General features: G+C 37.8%; 1 protein-coding gene across 5 annotated transcripts in view; it reads right to left on the reverse strand.

Moving 5' to 3' along the window:
- The window catches only part of LOC131152273 (valine--tRNA ligase, chloroplastic/mitochondrial 2), a 122234-nt gene that overhangs the window by 43095 nt on the left and 61064 nt on the right, over nt 1–18075 (reverse strand). For all 5 annotated transcript variants that reach the window (XM_058104054.1, XM_058104052.1, XM_058104053.1 and 2 more), the window contains 4 exons: nt 6726–6874; nt 6497–6614; nt 6268–6384; nt 5673–5893 (listed from right to left, as the gene is read on the reverse strand). In XM_058104054.1, coding sequence (XP_057960037.1) covers nt 5673–5893; nt 6268–6384; nt 6497–6614; nt 6726–6874 — 605 coding nt within the window. The remainder of the gene's footprint in view (nt 1–5672; nt 5894–6267; nt 6385–6496; nt 6615–6725; nt 6875–18075) is intronic.

Consider the following 18075-nt stretch of genomic DNA (forward strand, 5'->3'; position numbering starts at 1 on the left):
GATGGCCTAAATGACGATGTCACACCATATTAAGATCCGAAACATTATTACAAGCAAAAGACTTAATAGAAGAAACTAGATAACATGCTGGAACAGGCAAAAGTAGTCGAAACAAGCGCCCCACTTTAGGTCCCTTCACAATCGACTCCCCCGTTACCTGGTCTTGTACAACACAACCATTACATTAAAAATTAACAACACAATTGTTATCAACTAATTGACCAACATAAATAAGATTCGTGGAAACCTGAAGATCAAGAAACACATCAGTGAACTTAGAAGAGGCATCTCCGACAGCTGCTATTGGCAAAGAACTGCCATTGGCAGTTTGATTAGCAAATTGACCAGCATAGGGCCGAACATGACACAGGGTAGTGGGATTATTCGTCATGTGATTAGAGGCACCCAAGTCCACATACCAGAGTTGAGTAGAATTGTTACCTTGGAGGGAGCCCCATTGCTGATAATGCCGAAATTAGCATCCGTTGCACCATTTCAAGCATGCAGTAATTCGTTGTAGAAGGTGCAAGAATAGAGGAGTCACTTGAAGAAGAGCCAGGGGCCACAAAAAGTCACTATGGGGGGTACAATAACAGAAGTCTGTAATGCTTGGGTCTAACGATTCTGCGGGCAAATATGACAGTCTTTGATAATGTGACCCTTCTTCTAGCAATAAAAGGCAAATTTCTTGGAACAATTAGCAGCAATGTGCCTAAATTCTTTGCAGCAAAAACACTGCAAGGTGGTAGAATAAGCAGGCGGTCCTCGTCGTTGAGCAACATAAGCCACAAGGACAGACCCTGAACTACCATGAGATTGTGCCAAAGTAAGTTGAGTACAAAGTCGTTGTTCTTACTATCCTTACTTTTATTAACGCTCTCAACGATTTGCTCCTCTACTATACTTAAAACATCTTAGAATCTCTCTTTTAAGATTTTTTTTTTTCGTTTTATCAATAGGGGATGTTGACTTTTTGAGTCCTATCTCGTTTTTTATAACGATAAATACAAGGTATTTAATGTTTACCGAGTTTGTGTGCAGGATCAAATTAGCAAAATCATATGGTGGCACATGGTGACTTGAAGAATAAAGACCCAGAATAGTCTTTTATAGTAATTTATATTATGTCTAATTCGGGTCTGTAATAATAAAGTAGGAATGGTCTGTAATAATTGATGTGCATAATGCATGTAGGGATTATAAGCTCAAGACCATAGGCGTACTTTCAAAGACCTTAGAATGGTCCAAGGTCCTTGCACTTACACGTAAGATTGCACCCAAAATCACATATAATATCAGGGGAATCAATTGAATTAAAACAGGACTTAAAGGGCTAAAAGAATAGGGTTTCGGGGGACCGAACCTTAGTGTTCAAAACACCTCAGTCGACCGAACCGTTGAATGGTCAAATAGTTGACCTGACTTCGGGCAATCGAACCAAAAAGGACTTCACCGTCCTCGGTCAACCAAACGTATACCCTTACCTTTTCCACCAACTCGGACGCCCGAACTTTACGTTCAAAATAACCCCGGGCGACCAAATGTTCAAGTTCGACAGAACGAACTTGAGACCAAGCAACCGAACCTTAGACAAAATGGAAAATCGCCTTGGTTAGCAAACCGAACCCTTATTTAGGCACCCGAAGTTCAAATATGACTTTTCTGTTGTGTCTGTTCAGGCAACCGAAACTTGGCTCGGTAGACCGAAACTCTCGGGTTGGCTTAAACTTTACCGCAGTTAATTGGGATTAAACAGGATTAATTTTCTTAAACCCATTTAAAACAATTTTAATAATTCCCTATGTATCCCCAATAGTTATAATTTAGGCCTCCTTTATATATAAGGGTTCATTTGCTCATATTAGTGAGGGATTAGCATTTTGATAAGTGAAAAACCTGTAAAATTTTTCAAACCGTATTTTTTATAAAAAGCCTATACTCTCTCATACACTCATTCTTTTGCTAAACCAAACATTGTAAGAGTTATTTGAGTGATTATACATTATCCTCATTTGCTAGGAAACTCTCATTGTATTGTGTTTTTTATTTTCGGATTGAGAGTTGAGCATAAGATTTTTCCCTCGATTTTATTTGATAAAACAATGTCTGGGAAAAGACTCATTGAGCTTGTATTTTTTAGTGTGAAAAAATGTTTTCACAAGCCTTGTTTTTGAATATCTCTTTGTGCTTTGATATTGAGAAAATATTTTTTGAGATATTCTAATTACTCTTGATACAAATCTTTGAAACTCTAAACTGTGATTGAGATTTTCATCTTTACATAGTTTCAGAGATTAGCTTGTTGATACACTCTTGTGCTTAAATTGAGATAGTTATTACCTTGAGTGTTGTTTGCACATATGCACCATTAAGCTTATAGTTCTTACATTATTGGTGTGCGTTGATTAATACTGGTACAAATTTGCTTGGTTGGGAAGCATATATTTTGTACACATCTTGTATTGTAATTGATTGTATTCCAGGTGTGGGCTTGAAGAGGGAGACTTGCCCTAGTAAAAGTCCAGGATTGGCTTTGACCCGGTTAGAAAAACTAGGTGCACCATCTTAGTAAGGTATAGTTGTAGGTTGAGGTCAGTCCTGTTAATTGACCTAGTTGTAAACGATGTCGCTCCACCCGTTAAGTAAGCCATAGTGGAAACCCTCTTACTTGTGAGCTAGAGGTGGGGACGTAGGCAGTATTGGCCGAACCCCGATAACATATCATATGTGCACTTTACATTTCCGCAATTTATTTACTGCACTTGTATTATGAATGTTGCGCATGATTTTATTTCCGCATCTTACATTTATCTGCGCATTTGGGTTTATGTGTATATAGACAGACCCTAGGTTGAGTATTATTGCTGCTAATTTGGATATACCTAGAAATAAATTTTAAATACCCAATTCACCCCCCCTCTTAAGAATACACCAAAGTCAACAGAGGAACCCTGATTATCTCAAAATGCTTCCTCCTTTCAAAACCCAACTGCACTTCCTTACGATGAGCATAAACCTATCAACTCTTCAAATTATCCAAATTGACTCCCTTATCATCTTAATTCCCTTCCGAACCAACAATAAAGTTCTGATTTTCACCTCCACAAGAATTAAAGTTCTTAGAAGAAGATCCCCCAAACTCAATTTTGGAATCCCGCTTACTATCATTCTTCTCCAAAATAGGAGATGCACCACTCCTAGAAAATTAGTGGAATTTTTAGCAACCCACGAATCTGAATCCGCGTCCTTTTCTTCTATGTTTACACAGCAGCTGCTTCTTGCCTCTTGGCCACCATAGATCTTGTTTGAAGACAATCGAAATTCTGAAACACACATCTTTCTTCTGTTTTGAGGAGAAATTAATTTTTGTAGCCTCACAGGTTCTCATAAGGCCCTTTTTTCACTAGAAACTGGACTAAGCATTTGGGTCTGCCCATTTGAACGGTCCAACTGCAATTTATCCTGCTGAATTTTCTCCTCTCCAAACTGACCCAATATAGAACTAAAATTCTGCTTTTAGACCTCCTTAACCAATAGGCCAATCAGAAATTTTAATAGACCTTTATTGCTCTCAAAAGAGCTGGCCCATGTCTATATTAATCATCAAAGACTCCTACCCATCCCACCTGAACTTTATAACCCCATCATCCAAGCAGAAAACCCTAGCTGCCTCTGCTGTAGCCTCCTCCGCTGGAACCTTCTCCTTAAGCGACATTGATTGATCATGTAGAACTTTCTCCTCTTGCGTGCAAGGTCTTAAATTTCGATTTTGACTAAAATTTCAAAGCTCCAATATTATGGAAATTTAGGCAGAAACTTCAATTTTGATTTGAAAAATTAATGGAAATCAATAGTAAAGTGTGGAATTCTTTTATGAAACTTTAGAAATGGTTAATAGACCTAATGACATAAGTTTTAGGACTAATATATTACACGTTAAATACATCTATTTTATGTATGATGTGGGAAAGTTGTAACATAATTTGTGTATCAAACGTATTTGTAAGATAATGTGCATTAAACATACAAAGTTAATACAAATGAAATTCTTAAATCATTTAAATATTACTTATTAGACAAATAATGATAACTTAGACATGAATGGATAGAATAAAAATGTTGTAAGTTCATTTTTTCATATAATTTCAAAACCCTTGTAATAATCATTTTGTTTCAATAAAAATAAAATAAATTAAGAAAGAAATTTCACTTCACTCCTAAATCTCTCATTTGAATTTTGAGGAAATTTCGTTCAATAGTGAAAATTTCGACAAGTTCCACTAAAATTTCAAGATTTCGATAACTTCCTGATGATTTTTTGAAATTATGATGGAAATCAACTGCCATTTTGATTTTGAGGGAGACAAAAATAAGAAATTTCAACAAAAATTTCGACAATTTCATGGAAATTTAAGACCATGCTTGCACGGTTGCACCTTCGCCACGCATCAAACACACACCACCTTCAGCACATCCTTATGAATAAAGCAAACTCCAAGAACTTCCTGCCCTTGTTGCTTAAATCACCACCCAATAAAAAAAAAAAGAAAAAAAAAAAAAAACCTACCAGAAAGCTGCCAAAACCTTTTCTTAGACTCCCAACGAGAGATGAGACCTTTTTGAGAACCATTTTCCTGCAGCCGAAGAAAATCAAAACCACTGATTATGCTGCCAATTCTTCTTGAGAACAAACAAAGCTCTGACCTTACCGACATTATCCAATCTCAGATCGCAGGATTTCCCTTCGATCTGGATTGAACGAATGCCCATCATCAATAGCTACCAGCAACGTGGTATGCACCGAGAGAGCAAGGAGAGTGATTGTCTTTGGCATGAGAGAGAGAACCATTGCGTCTTACTGGCCACTTGGAACAAACTCAATACGGCGTTGGAGAACTGTTCAGGCAGCATCAGAGCAACGCAGGTGATGCAGCTTCACTGTTGAAGCAGCGTTGCCTCCAAGTTTCAATTGAGCAAAGACCCAAAACATCGATCCTTCAAGAGAGAACTGAGAAAAGAACTCAGATTTGACCTTTCCAAAGTGAAAAGGATGCTTCAACAGAGAGGAGGCTTCAAGCCTTAGCCAAGACCAAGGTTGACAAGGCCTGAGATGTCCAGCAAACAGGGCGACGAAGGCTAGGAGCAATGGGAGGCTGGGAGAGAGGTTCGATGGGGGTGGTGAGTCTGCTAGGGCTCCAACGAAGCTCCTCCAGTGTTCAAAAGGGGTTTCAAATTTAAATTTGTTAATTCTAGCCACAGTGTACACAGCCTTACCACTGCTTTTATGCAGAGAGGCTGATTCCTTGGACTCGAACCCATACCAAACAGTCACAAAGGAGCAATCATACCATTGATCCAAAGCTGTTAGAAGAAAATATGTTATTTTAGTAATTAGGTCGTGTGAGTGGGGTATTTTTGTCCTTAATTTTTTTTATTCTTATTAATATATAATAGGCAGACCTGAAGCTATATATAAGGCCCCAGGAAAATTTTCCCATTGGACTTTTCTTCTTCTCTTCTTCTCTTCATCTCTAATCCTAAGTGCTGCATTTTCTTCTTTGATTCTTCAATTTATTTCAGATTTACAACAGCAGTATCTCAATAACTCTGCAAATTCAACTGAAAGACCTATAACAAAAGCAAGTCAATCATCATACTAAACAGTAACAGACCTTGAAAACCAAGTGTCAAGAACATCTGGATCCTGATATATTTCAACATCCTTGCCATACTTCTCATGGGCTTTCTCAAGAGCTTCATTGACATTCCTAGCAACTATATAATTGTCTTCACAGTCCTTACCCACAATGTACCAAACTGGTATACGGTGTCCCCACCATAGTTGTCTGCTTATACACCAATCCTTAATATTTGATAGCCAATGATTATAAATCTGTCATGAAAAACCAAGGCATGTGTGTAAGCAAAAAAAAATATGGCAGCCAGTGTTATTGAAGAAACAAGAGGTACAAGGAAACCTGCAGTAGTTGAAGAAACAAGCAAAGGTATACGGATAAAAATGGAGCGCAAGAAGGTAAACATCTTATATTTTATAATTTTAACAACAAAGCATGGAGGAAGAATGAAAAATCACCACTAATCAAATGGCAAGCAACCTGCCAACTCCAAGCATGGGAAGTTATCAAAAGGACAAATTCAAAGACGACACCAATTAATAGGAAGAATGCAAAGAAAAACATGTTAAAAGTGCTCAGCACACTAGACAAGCATACGAGGCTAAATAAAAGAACGACTAATTTCAAGCACCTTCTCAAATCTTTCAGGCATGATGGTCAATTCTCCTTTCTCAACTGCTTGAAGGGCCTTCTCAGCTAAGGGCTCCATTGTCATGAACCACTGTTTACTTACAAGTGGTTCAATGATCTATTTAAAAGAAAAAACTACAAGAAATCAGTAACCTGGTAAAAGAGGTAAACATCCAAACACATTCAGTTTCAAATTTTGAATAGCAAAAGTAAAATTCAATATAACTCACTTCTCCACCACGCTGTGATCTGGGAACTCTTAAAGTGTGGGGTTCCTTCTTGACAGCTAAGCCGGTCTCCTCAAGATCAGACCATAGTTTCTTTCGTGCCTCAAACCGATCAAGACCACTAATAATGAAAGGTCAATGACATCCATATATCAGGCAGGAAAAAAAAAAAAAGGCTTTAACCAATGAAGCTAGTACCCAACAGCCTCTAAAATAAAATTTGTTAGCTTACCAGTACAGTCCAGCAACCTCATTTAGCGTTCCATCCTTATTCATCACATTAAGTATGGGAAGACCAATCTTTCTTGCAAGAAAATAGTCATTGTGATCATGCCCAGGACTTATCTTCAATACACCAGTTCCAAATTCTTTATCAACATACTGCACCATTAGCAATTTTCAATATGCATCATGTCATTTATCGTGATTTTGAGGGAAGGGGGATGGAATTTAAGGGATACCATTTTCAAGGAAAATGAAAAAGAAAAGCAATTGCACCTACATTTAAATATTTAAGAAGTCACAAAATGTTCTTTCCAAAGAAAACATTATGCACTTTAGTAAGTATAAAGATATGATGAATCAATAAGGTGATTATGGGTTCAGAATACAGATGACACGACAGCAGCCCAAGACCTCGACCAATTTCAATCTGAAAAAACTATCTGACACCAAAAATTCAAATAACTCATTTTCTAAAGAGTGAAGGCAAACTTATAGGCTAGTTTGTTATGTAAAGATTATTTAAAAATTGAGAATAGCAGGACACAGTAGTACTGTAGTAGTAATGGTAGTAATAGTGGTAGCAGCAGCAACAGTGGCAGCGGCCACGGCCATGGTAGCAGTAATAGTTTTAAGCTCAGAACATCAAATTTCCATCTAATATTTTCTTTTGAAGCAAACATATATTTTTTAATCGAAGACGAACATTGAACACACACACGCGCGCGCATGCATGCAAGACCACACCCCTAAAACATTAATATCCGCTTTAAAATTTTGCTGAAACATAGATTAGCCACAAAGAGTATAACAAGATAAATAATACCTTGTAACTAAAATTTTAACAAAGAAAGATTGGTACTTAAAATTTAAACAAAAAATAGCACCAAGAAAAATTGCATGATAAATATAATATATCTTTTCAAATTTCACAAAAACTTAACATGTATCAACAACAGGACGTATAATATAGATTAACAATAGCGTTGAAGAATATGGACAGATAGAAAAGGAAGACAAGAAGAATGCTTCTGTGATATTTATAATATACCGCATGTACATACAAAGGGTAGTATTCTAAATAATACAGCCTGAACATAACTTCTTAAGATAAAGCACATATATAATATGTTTCTAGCTTGTTACAAATGAACTTAACCCTCGCAACCCCAAGAACTCTAAACAAATTAGATAGTTGATATTCAAACTTTACACGAGTGACCTCAATGAGCTTTTGCAATAGTATGCATTAGTTTTACGTTAATAAGTGTGAGTGTCAAAAGGTATCATGCTCATTGGTATATACTAGACATCTATTATAAAAAAAGGGAGAGACCTATTGTTGTGATGAGGTCTTCTGTTTTACTCGTAACTTCAACATGGTATTAGAGCAAGTTCAGAGATTGCCAAAAAACACAGCAGTTTCTGGAAACTTTCTGGACAGTGCTTTCCTTTCAGAATCTCAAGAACCCTTCCATATATACTCAATCACAGAACCCTCCATTCAGTAAGTGGCTGAAATTTCATTGCTGGAGGACTAGCCATGTACCCCCACATGCCGGCCAACAGGCAACAGGTCCATCCCCACATCCCGCTATGCGAGAGCTCTTTCCGGCCAACTTTTGCTCCAAATTCTTGCAGAATGACTTAAATCCTTCCATAGACCATAATATCAAGTTGTTGAACATGCATTTTGGTCAAAGATCTAATATTTTTTCGATTGTTTGCTCTTGGCAATTCATTAGTTGCTGATCGGTACTAGAAAGGTGATCAGTTGGTGCCTTGGGGCAGTAGCAGTGTGTGTTGGTTAATTTTTGGGGGATGTGACAGTGCTATGTCACATTGTTAGTGACTCGTTTGTCGTTGCGTCAATGGTTCACCTTATTTGTGGTTGTTCCAGAAGTTCACCTTGTTTGTTGTTGATTTTTCTTTTTGAGTCTCGGGATGGACTCTATGAATCCCAAAAGTACGTTTCCCTCATCACTGCCACAGCCCACAAATAACAATCGAAAAGCTGGATGGAAAGAATTGGGTTCAGTGGTCTAAGGCTATTAAGATGTATTGACAAGCTTAGGTAAATATGAACACTTATTACAGTTTGGGCCTTTTGATGATAAAAGGAAAGAAATGAGGATTCAGGAAGATGCACTGATTTTTCCCTCTCATGGAACTCGATGGAACCACAGATTTCAAAATGTGCATGTATTTGGATGTATGCAAGGAAATTTGGGATTATGTCAAATTCTTGTATTCTAGTAATATTAGACATATGTATGTATGATCTATCCTTGGAGTACTTTCAATTACAGCATGAAGATAGGAGTGTCATAGAGTACTTCAAAGAGATGAAGTGTATCCATTAGGAATTTAACATCATGTAACGCATAACCGCCGATATTTGCTGACTGCAAAAGCAAAGGGAGCATTTTTTGGGTTTTGGCAGGTTCAAAACCTGAGTTTTAGGTAGTTCATTTCTAGATTGTTGGTAGTGCAGAGTTGTCATCCTTTGTGATGTTTATTCTCATGTACTGGTTTTTCCTCCAACACAGATTCCCCATCCCTTGCATCTAGTGTTTCAACACTAGCTCTAGAGGTAGGGGTGTAATCAGTCCTTTTCAGTTTGGTTTTGAGCAAAACCGATAACCAAACCAAACTAATCAGTTTTTAAACTATTCAAACCAAAACCGAACCGCACACCGATGGTTTAATTAACTATAAACCGATCTATTCCGGTTCAGTTCGGGCTTTTCTTCAGTTATTAATGCAAAATTTTAAACTTTAATTGACTCAACTGAAGGTGGGCCAAAAGAGCCAAAAATAAAATGTTTTATGCCCAAAAGAAATGGGCTTTTAACTGCCACAACCTAACAATCAAATAAACAATTCCAACCTACAAAATTTTATATTTAAATACCCAAACGATATGGACTTTCTTAAATCGGCCCAGCTCATCAATTAAGAGACAAGCCTAGCCCACAAAGTGTGAATGCAAAGAAAACCACCCAGCCTATGCATTTATGAAGGGGAAAGGATCTTCCCCTCTTTCCTCCAGCCAATGTGGCACAATCGTCCCATCTTCCCCTCTTCAATCCTCTCACCATTCCCTCTTTAGTTGTCCCTCATCGAAAGAATGGACCTGAGGGGCGCCTCCCTTTCTCTATAAATATGAAAAATTTTCAAATTACTAGAATACATTTATGTTTGTATGCATATATTGATATATATACACACACATATATAAATGTATATTATTAAAACTAATTTCATAGTAATCGGTTTTTCGGTTCATTTTTTTTATAAAATCAAAACCAAAACCGAAAGTAGGCTTTCACGAAATGCCAAAACCAAAACCGAAGACCGAAACCGTAACACTGAACCAAATTGTTAAATGGTTCGGTTTTGGTCCAGTTTTCAGTTTTTGGGTAAGTTTTTTTCACCCCTATTGAGAGGCATGCTTTCATTACATAGGGTGATTTTGGTTTTCAATCAAGTAGCTGCAAAAGTTCTCGAGGTTCTTCAAGTGGCCATGGTGGAAGAAATGAACGAGGTAGAGGCCCTCCTTGTGAGTGCACGCATTGTGGATGAGGAGGTTATACTATTGAGCAATGTTGGACTATCCACAGTAAACGCCTCTTGTCACCAACGCAAGCACCACATATTCCACACTATTGGACCCTAAGTGGGGAGCATCTTACTATATATATGTCCAACGTATTCCAAATTGTATCAAGCATCCTAGCAAGCTTCCCTTCCAATTACATTACTTTAACTCCACAGCTTGTTGTCATCCGGTACTTCTCGTCCTAGTTCTTGAGTTATAGTTTAGTGACCACCAATCATATAATAGGTATACCTAATTTCTTCTCCACTCTCCAGTATAATTTATCCCTCATGTTAGCCTTGCATCTTTGTGGTTTTTTCTTGCTAGGAATATATTGTGAAAATCAACCCTAATGGCTCAATGGCTTGTAAGGCACATCTTGTTGCTAAGGGATATACAGAGGTGTATGGTTCAGATTATTGGGACACATTCTCCATGGTCACCACAACTTACCTCAGTACGTTTTTTCATCTCCATAGTCATCAGTTGTCACTAGCCTCTACATCACTTGGATGCGAAGAATGCTTTCCTACATGTTGATCTAGAGGAGGAGGTCCATATGGAGCAACCACCTGGGTTTGTAGCTTAGAGGAGTCAAGTTTAGTGTGTTGGCTCAAGAAATTGTTATATCTTTTAAGATAATTACCCATAGCATGGTTTGGTGAATTTAGTGTAGTACTTGAATTTAGCCTCCAACAGTGTTTAGTAGACAACTCTATATTTTATTATCGAACTCCATCCTACAAGAATTTGCTTATTGTGTATGTGGATGATATTGTGATTATTGATGAAGATGATCAAGGTATATAGGACCTAAAGCACTTCCTACTGGATAAGTGTCAAATCAAAGATTTGGGACAATTAAAGTACATGTGGGGTAAAGAAGTTTCGAGATCTTGTACCGGAACTGTCTTGTAAGTATGTTCTTCATCTTTAGATGAGATTGGGTTGACAGGATCCAAACATAAGGTACACCCATGGATCCTAACAGTAAGTTAGTACCAAATATGGGTCATATGTTGCTCGACCAAAAACAAGTATAAGAAATCCTCTTGCGAAAGAATAGAAAGCAAAAAGGAAAGACCTACATTCAAAATAACTAAGCTTTCCAATCTTACTATAAATCAAAAGGCACACCCCTTTAAAGCAGCTAGCAGCAAAAGACCAAAGCGACGCCATATAACAAATCCTATCCCAAAGCATAGAAGACGTCACCTTCTTTACAAGCATTCTATTAAAATTGAATTCCCCACAAAGCTGCAAAAATCTAATTATTTCCAAACACAATATTGAGCCATCTCTACTTGTACCAAAACATGTATAGGAAACAGCCAACAAATACTCCACCAATTTTGGACAAACCTAATTCTCTCCGAATGAATCAAACATGGTACAATCATTTCAAGTGAAAGCAAAATTTAAGAAAAAAAAAAAAAAACAGGTGGTTTGACATATTTTTATTCAACACCAGGAGGAGACCATCCCCAACCTAACATTAGAAGTACTCCCAACTCCCAAGAGTGATCTCAGATATGTTAACTAGATTTCTTGGATAGCATGATGGATAGAAACAGTTTTGCAGTGAGATGGAGGAAATGGATTAAGAGTTGTCTCTCATCTAAGTTTTATCCTATCTCAGTGAATGTCAAGGCTGCATCTTGGTTTCGAGCTACATTAGGGAGATCCCCTATCCCCTTCCTCAACTAATACTTCGAGTAGAATGATTAATGGGTGATACGGATTTGATGAAAAGGATAATGATGGGCCATGAGGACTTACCCACATCACATCTACAATTTTCAATTGACACCATTCTTTTTTTTCTTTTTTTTTTTCATAAATATGGGTAGCTTGTCCAATGTACTAACCATCTTGCAAAGTTTTAGGCCTTAGAATTAACTTCTCTACGAAAGGCATTGCGGGTATCAGGATTAACACGAGTCCTTTGCTAAGTTAGCAAAACATGGTATTCTAAGTTGGCCTATTACTTAGGTGTCCCCTTAGGTAGTGCCCCCACTTCTTACCCTTTTTGGACCCCTATTTTGAGAGAGTTGCTAGGAGCTTGGATGGGTGGAAAGTGGATTTTTTACTCTTGGGATTCGTACTACTCTTATCCATGCTTTTCTTTCATTAGAAAAGAATATATCGTTTTTGTAATTAGGTTGTGTTAATAGGGGTATTTCTGTCCTAAATACATTATAATTAATAATATATAAGATGACAGACCTGGAGGTGCATGTAGACTCCAGGAAACTACCGCCAAGTTTTTTTTCCTTTCTATTCTTCTCCTCTTCTATTCTCTTCTTATCTTTTTCTCTCCTCTAACTTTCGAACATGGCATCAGAGCATTGATCTCAACCAAATCTGATTTATATAAATTGATTTTCATACTCTGCTTTTTCATTTCTTTTTTCTTACCCTCCCCTAATCAGTCCTCAAATCTGATTTTCTGGTTGGTTTGAGAGTCGTTTAAGGGCACCCTTACGCTTGGTTAGGTTGTGTAGCATCATTGGTAGGAAGCTGTGTGCTTTCATGGTGATTTGCTCATGTGAGGTCAGTTATACTCTGTTTTCGGTATGCTGCTGCTGCTGTTCCTCTGTTCCACAGTCTGCTTCCAGTTGCACACTATTTGTGGCTAATGATGCTGTTTTGATGTTGTGCGTTCATGATTGAATGCTAGCAACCTTGTAATGATTGATGGTTGGTTAAAATTGGCGTTCAAAGACTTATTCCTGTTGTTTTCTGCATTCATTTCTAATCACTGCCAGCCATAATGCCTGGAGCTGCTGCCAGGTTGTTTATTAAATGCCTGCAGCATTTTGATAGGGCCTGGTCTGTTCTTGATGGTTAAGTAATTCCTCCAAGGATATTGTAAACTCGTTCTGTAGTCATAGTTGCCTATTGAAATTCTGGATTTTGGTAGGTCAGAAGTGTTATAAGTTCTGGTTTTTTAAAGACCTAAAAGCATTTTGTCGCTGGCGTGTGCTGCCTGACCTCTTAAGCTTCTTTCCCCAGTAATTCAGCCATGGATGTTGCCTCTAACTGTAATAGGGGAAGTTTTGGAGGACAAGGATGAGATTTGCATTGTGTTCATGGCAGCCATTGGGTATTAGGATAAAGAGTTTGTTCAAAATGAGCTTCAATCATTCTGCTTGGCCGTAGGGATTATTCATCAAACATCATGTATACACAACCCTTTGCAAAATGGAGTAACTAAACGAGAAAATAGACATCTACTTGACATAGCACAGTCTCTACTCCTTCATATGCATGTTCCTAAAACAATTTGTATTGATGCTCTTCTTAAAGACTGTTTTTTGTTTAATAGGATGCCCTTAAGTGTCCTCAAGGGAAAAATACTCTTCTCCCACCGTGCACCCAAAAACATCCATGTTCTCTATTGTGCCTCATGTCTTTGGGTGCAAATGTTTTGTTCATATTCCACATATTGGTTAGGACAAGTTCTCTCCTCGTGATGTTAAATGTTTCTTTGTTAGGTACTCGATTACTCAGAAAGGATATAAATGTTCTGGTCCCCACACTTGTAGGAAATATCTTAGCGCCAACACCATCTTTTTTTAGGGGACAATTTATCTCTCTAGTGTTACGTCCTCTTTGGATGAATCTATTTTGATTCCATCAAAGATTTATATTCCCCCCCCCCCCCCCAATATTAATCCTTCTATTCCTATCTTCATCCCTCTCAAGAATCTTCTGCTCCTCTTCCAAATCCATCAATTACTGATCCAAAGAAAACAATTGGATATATGAACAACAGAAAGCAAGCATATACATGATTACAACCATGTTGGTGCCTCCTCTGCCCATCACTATTTTGACTTTTGGTTCTGGAGATCCATCTCGGGGTGACTTGGCTTTGCCCATTGCTCACCATAAAGGTACTTGAACATATGCCCACTAGTTCTACGCATTCTTTTGCCTTGTCTATTTCCTTAGTTTCTATCCTTTCCTCCCATGTTGAATCACTTTCTAACCCTGAGGGGAAGCATGCAATGGATGTAGAAATGGATGTCTTGACCATTTAAGGGACATGGGACTTGGAGACCTCCTGGTAAGCAGTTGGCTAGGTGTCGTGGGGTCTACACATCAAATATCTTCTTGACAGCCCTATTGAACAACTTAGAGCTTAATTGGTTGCCAAGAGGTAGACCCAAACATATGGTATAGATTATTTAGAGAACTCTCCTGTTGCTTGACTAAATTTTGTTCGCGTATTGATCTCATCGACAGTTATTTTGACTGGCTCTTATACCAATTGCATATGAAGAATGCCTTATTGTACAAAGATATGCAAAAAGAGGTATACATGAAGCAACCTCCTAGGTGTGTTGCTTAAGGAGAGGATGGTAAAGTGTGCACATTGCGTAAAGCCATTTATGGTTTTAAGTGGTAGTGGTATCCTCGAGCATGTTTTGACAAATTTAATGTTGTAGTCTCTGCATTTGGCTATATCCACTGCTATTTTGATCATTTGGTTTTTGTTCACAAAAAGGAGATAGGTATGGCACTTCTAGTAGTTTATGTTGATGATATCATCACTAAAAGTGAGCAAAGCAGGATTGCAGATATTAAGCAGGGGCTTTAAGTGAAATTTCAAGTTATTTTCTTGGTTTTGAGACTATAAGGTGTAGGAAAGGCTAGAATCTATCTCAGAGAAATATACGTTCAACTTGTGAAATGAGACTAGTTTGTTAGCAGATAAATTTGTTGAAACTTCTCAGATCCAAATATGAAGTTCTCTAGGGATATTCGACCAGACTTTTAAGACAAACTTTGAGATGGTTGGCAAGTGATTTCCTTGACTGCTACTAGATCTAACATACCTTTTGTAGTGGGCCTGGTGACTTGTTTATGGAAAATCCCAAACAACAGCATTGGGACGTTATTCATAGGATTTTGCAGTATCTCAAAGGTTCTCCTAGCAGAGGCATAAATAAAAGGTGTACTACTGGACATTGTACACTTGTGGGAGGTAATCTTGTTACCTAGCATAGTAAGAAACAAACTACTGTAGTAAGATCTAGTGCTGAAATAGAATATTGAGCTATGGCTCATATTGTGAGTGAGCTTATGTGGTTGAAGTATCTAATGTCAAAGATGGGATCCTTGGTAACTAAGACAATAGATATGTTTTGTGATAATCAACTGCCGTTTATATTGCTAACTATTGAGTGTTTTATGGGAGGAAAAAGCACATAGAAGCTGACTGTCATTTTGTGAGAAATGCTATGTTGAAAGAGGTTGTGAAGACTCCCCCTATAAAATTTGTGCATCAGTCAGACAATGTTTTTATGAAGCCTTTATTTATGCCCACCTTGTCTAATGGTTGTAACAAGCTAGGTTTAGGTGAACTTATACACCTCCATCTTTAGGGAGAGTGTTAGAAGAGAGTATGTTATTTTAGTAATTAGGTTGTGCTAATGGCTGCATTTTTCCTTAAAATTTTATTATTATTAACAATATATAATAGGAGACTTGGAGCTGTCATAGATTCCAGGAAATTGCGACCAGTTTTTTCAATTTTGGTCTTCTCCTCTTATTCATTTCTTTTCTCCTCCATCACTAACTTTACAACATCTTTCTTCTAGCCCTCAGCACAGCTTGGAGATGAAGCAATTAATGAGGAATTTCTTGTGGTCAAAAGTAAGGGCGCAGGATAAAGACCAACATGCAGATTAGACAACTCTGCGTAGATACAAAAGGAAGGGTGGTTTGGAACTTGGTAATTTGGAGTCCAAAAACATTTCCTTAGTGGGAACGTGTTTATGGTGCTTTTCCTCTAAAATAGGTAGATGCAAAAAAATTGGGGCTAATATAACCTTTTTTTTGTCCTTCGAGATTTTTATCTCATATTTCTTCTTTTTTACTAAATTTTATTGTTGGAAATGGTGAGATAATCCAATTTTGGGAGGATGACTAGATTGGAGAGGCTCCATTGGCTGTTTTGCATCCTCATCTCTTTCATCTATATCCTTTCCATGATACATATTTCTGCATTCCTCCACTCACAAGTGTTTTTGGGGTGGAACCTCTCGGGATTTCCATACATTTTGTGAGGAACCTTAACGGGAGTGAGAGACCAGCAAGCATGCCCTTCTAATTGGGAGTGACAAAAGAGTAAGGGTTTTAGGCAATTCTAGGGAATTTTCTAGCAAGTTCTTCGCCTCTGATGACCTCAATGATACTCCTTTAGCCCATCACTCTTTCCTCTAGAAATTTTATTTTCTTCAAAGATTACGGCCCTCATGTAGAGTGTGATCCTGGGAAAAATTAATGGTAATGACATGCTTCACATACAAAGATCAAATAAGTCCTTGTTGCCTGATGTGTGAGTCCTATGCGTTGACAATGGGGAGAGTTGCCCGAACTTGCTCCTTCATTTTCACTTCTCTTGGTCACTATGGAGTTAGTTGTTTGGAAATCTCAGAGAGAATTGGGCCTATCCTTCCTCTTTGGAGGCATTTTGTCTCATGATGTTTAGGGTGTTTGGGGCAGGGAAGGAGAAAACAATCTTTGTGCCTATGCTCGTTTATGGCTATGTTTTGGTGTCTTTGGTTGGAGAGAAATGCGAGAATTTTTTTACTGCAGCGATAAATATCTTAATTTCCTTCCAAGTAAAGTGGTATTTCTTCTGTTGTTGTGGGTTTTGGTCAATGCTTTCTTTCAGCATTTATCTTTGGCAGATCTACAACGGGATTGGAATGGTTTGATCTAGTAGAGTTGTTCTCTACTGAGTTGCTTTTGTTTGAGTTCTCTATTTTTTTTCTTTTTATTGTATTCTTGGAGGATGTTATATTCTCCTTGTTTTCTTTTTTCTTTCTGACTCTGCTATTCTTCAACTCAAATAATCTTCTTTCTCATGAAAAAACTGCCGGCAGAAAACAAAATGATCTATCTCAAATCCAAAAATCAATATCGGTCGCCGCTACACTAATCAACCAAACCATGCTCGTTGAGGCTACTGCAAGGCATATAATGACTGTGTCAGATGACACAACAACCCTGACTCTCTTAAGCAAAAAACCCGAGACCAGGAGGTTGCTCAATGGAAACCTCCACCTAAAGATCGCCATGCAATAAGGCATCCTTAAATTCAAACTTCTATAAATAGCAATGAAATTTTGCAGCTAAAAAGATAAATAGATGCACTAAAGTGAGTTTGTTAACTCTAGAAGCTAGTGACTCAAATAACAAGAATACCATCCCCCCAAAGCACCACTGGAAGCTAACCAAACCCAATCCTTAAGCCTAGAGTCCATAACCCGTCTACAGCTCCTGATTTAGACCCTTAACATAAAAATATGAGGGGAAACTTAGCAAATAACCTCCATATATGATGCTAAACCAAACTACTCAAATCCCTTATTCCACCTTCGTCCAAAAACCTTGCTACTGTACCTCTTACTCTTAAATGCAACACTCCCCCACCCCCTCCCCCAAGCAAACACCCTCAGAAAAATTGAGGTATACTGCCACTAGAAAATGTGATGAATAATTTGTCCTAACTCAGGTTATGTTATTGATTAGGACACATATTCACAAAATCTTGGTTTAGGCCGGCTTTTATCTTTGTTACAGAAAGCTGGGATTTGACAATATTTGTACACCCTATCTTGACGGGGAGTGTTAGAGGCCATTGTTTTTTTTTAAACTGAATGTCATATTAATTGTCCTGGTCTCCCTCCCTTAATTGGACCAGTCTCTTATTCAATCAGCATTAGGTGGACTGGAGCTCTCT

The sequence above is a fragment of the Malania oleifera genome, chromosome 3 (assembly GCF_029873635.1).
Source record: "Malania oleifera isolate guangnan ecotype guangnan chromosome 3, ASM2987363v1, whole genome shotgun sequence".
Lineage (NCBI taxonomy): Eukaryota > Viridiplantae > Streptophyta > Magnoliopsida > Santalales > Ximeniaceae > Malania > Malania oleifera.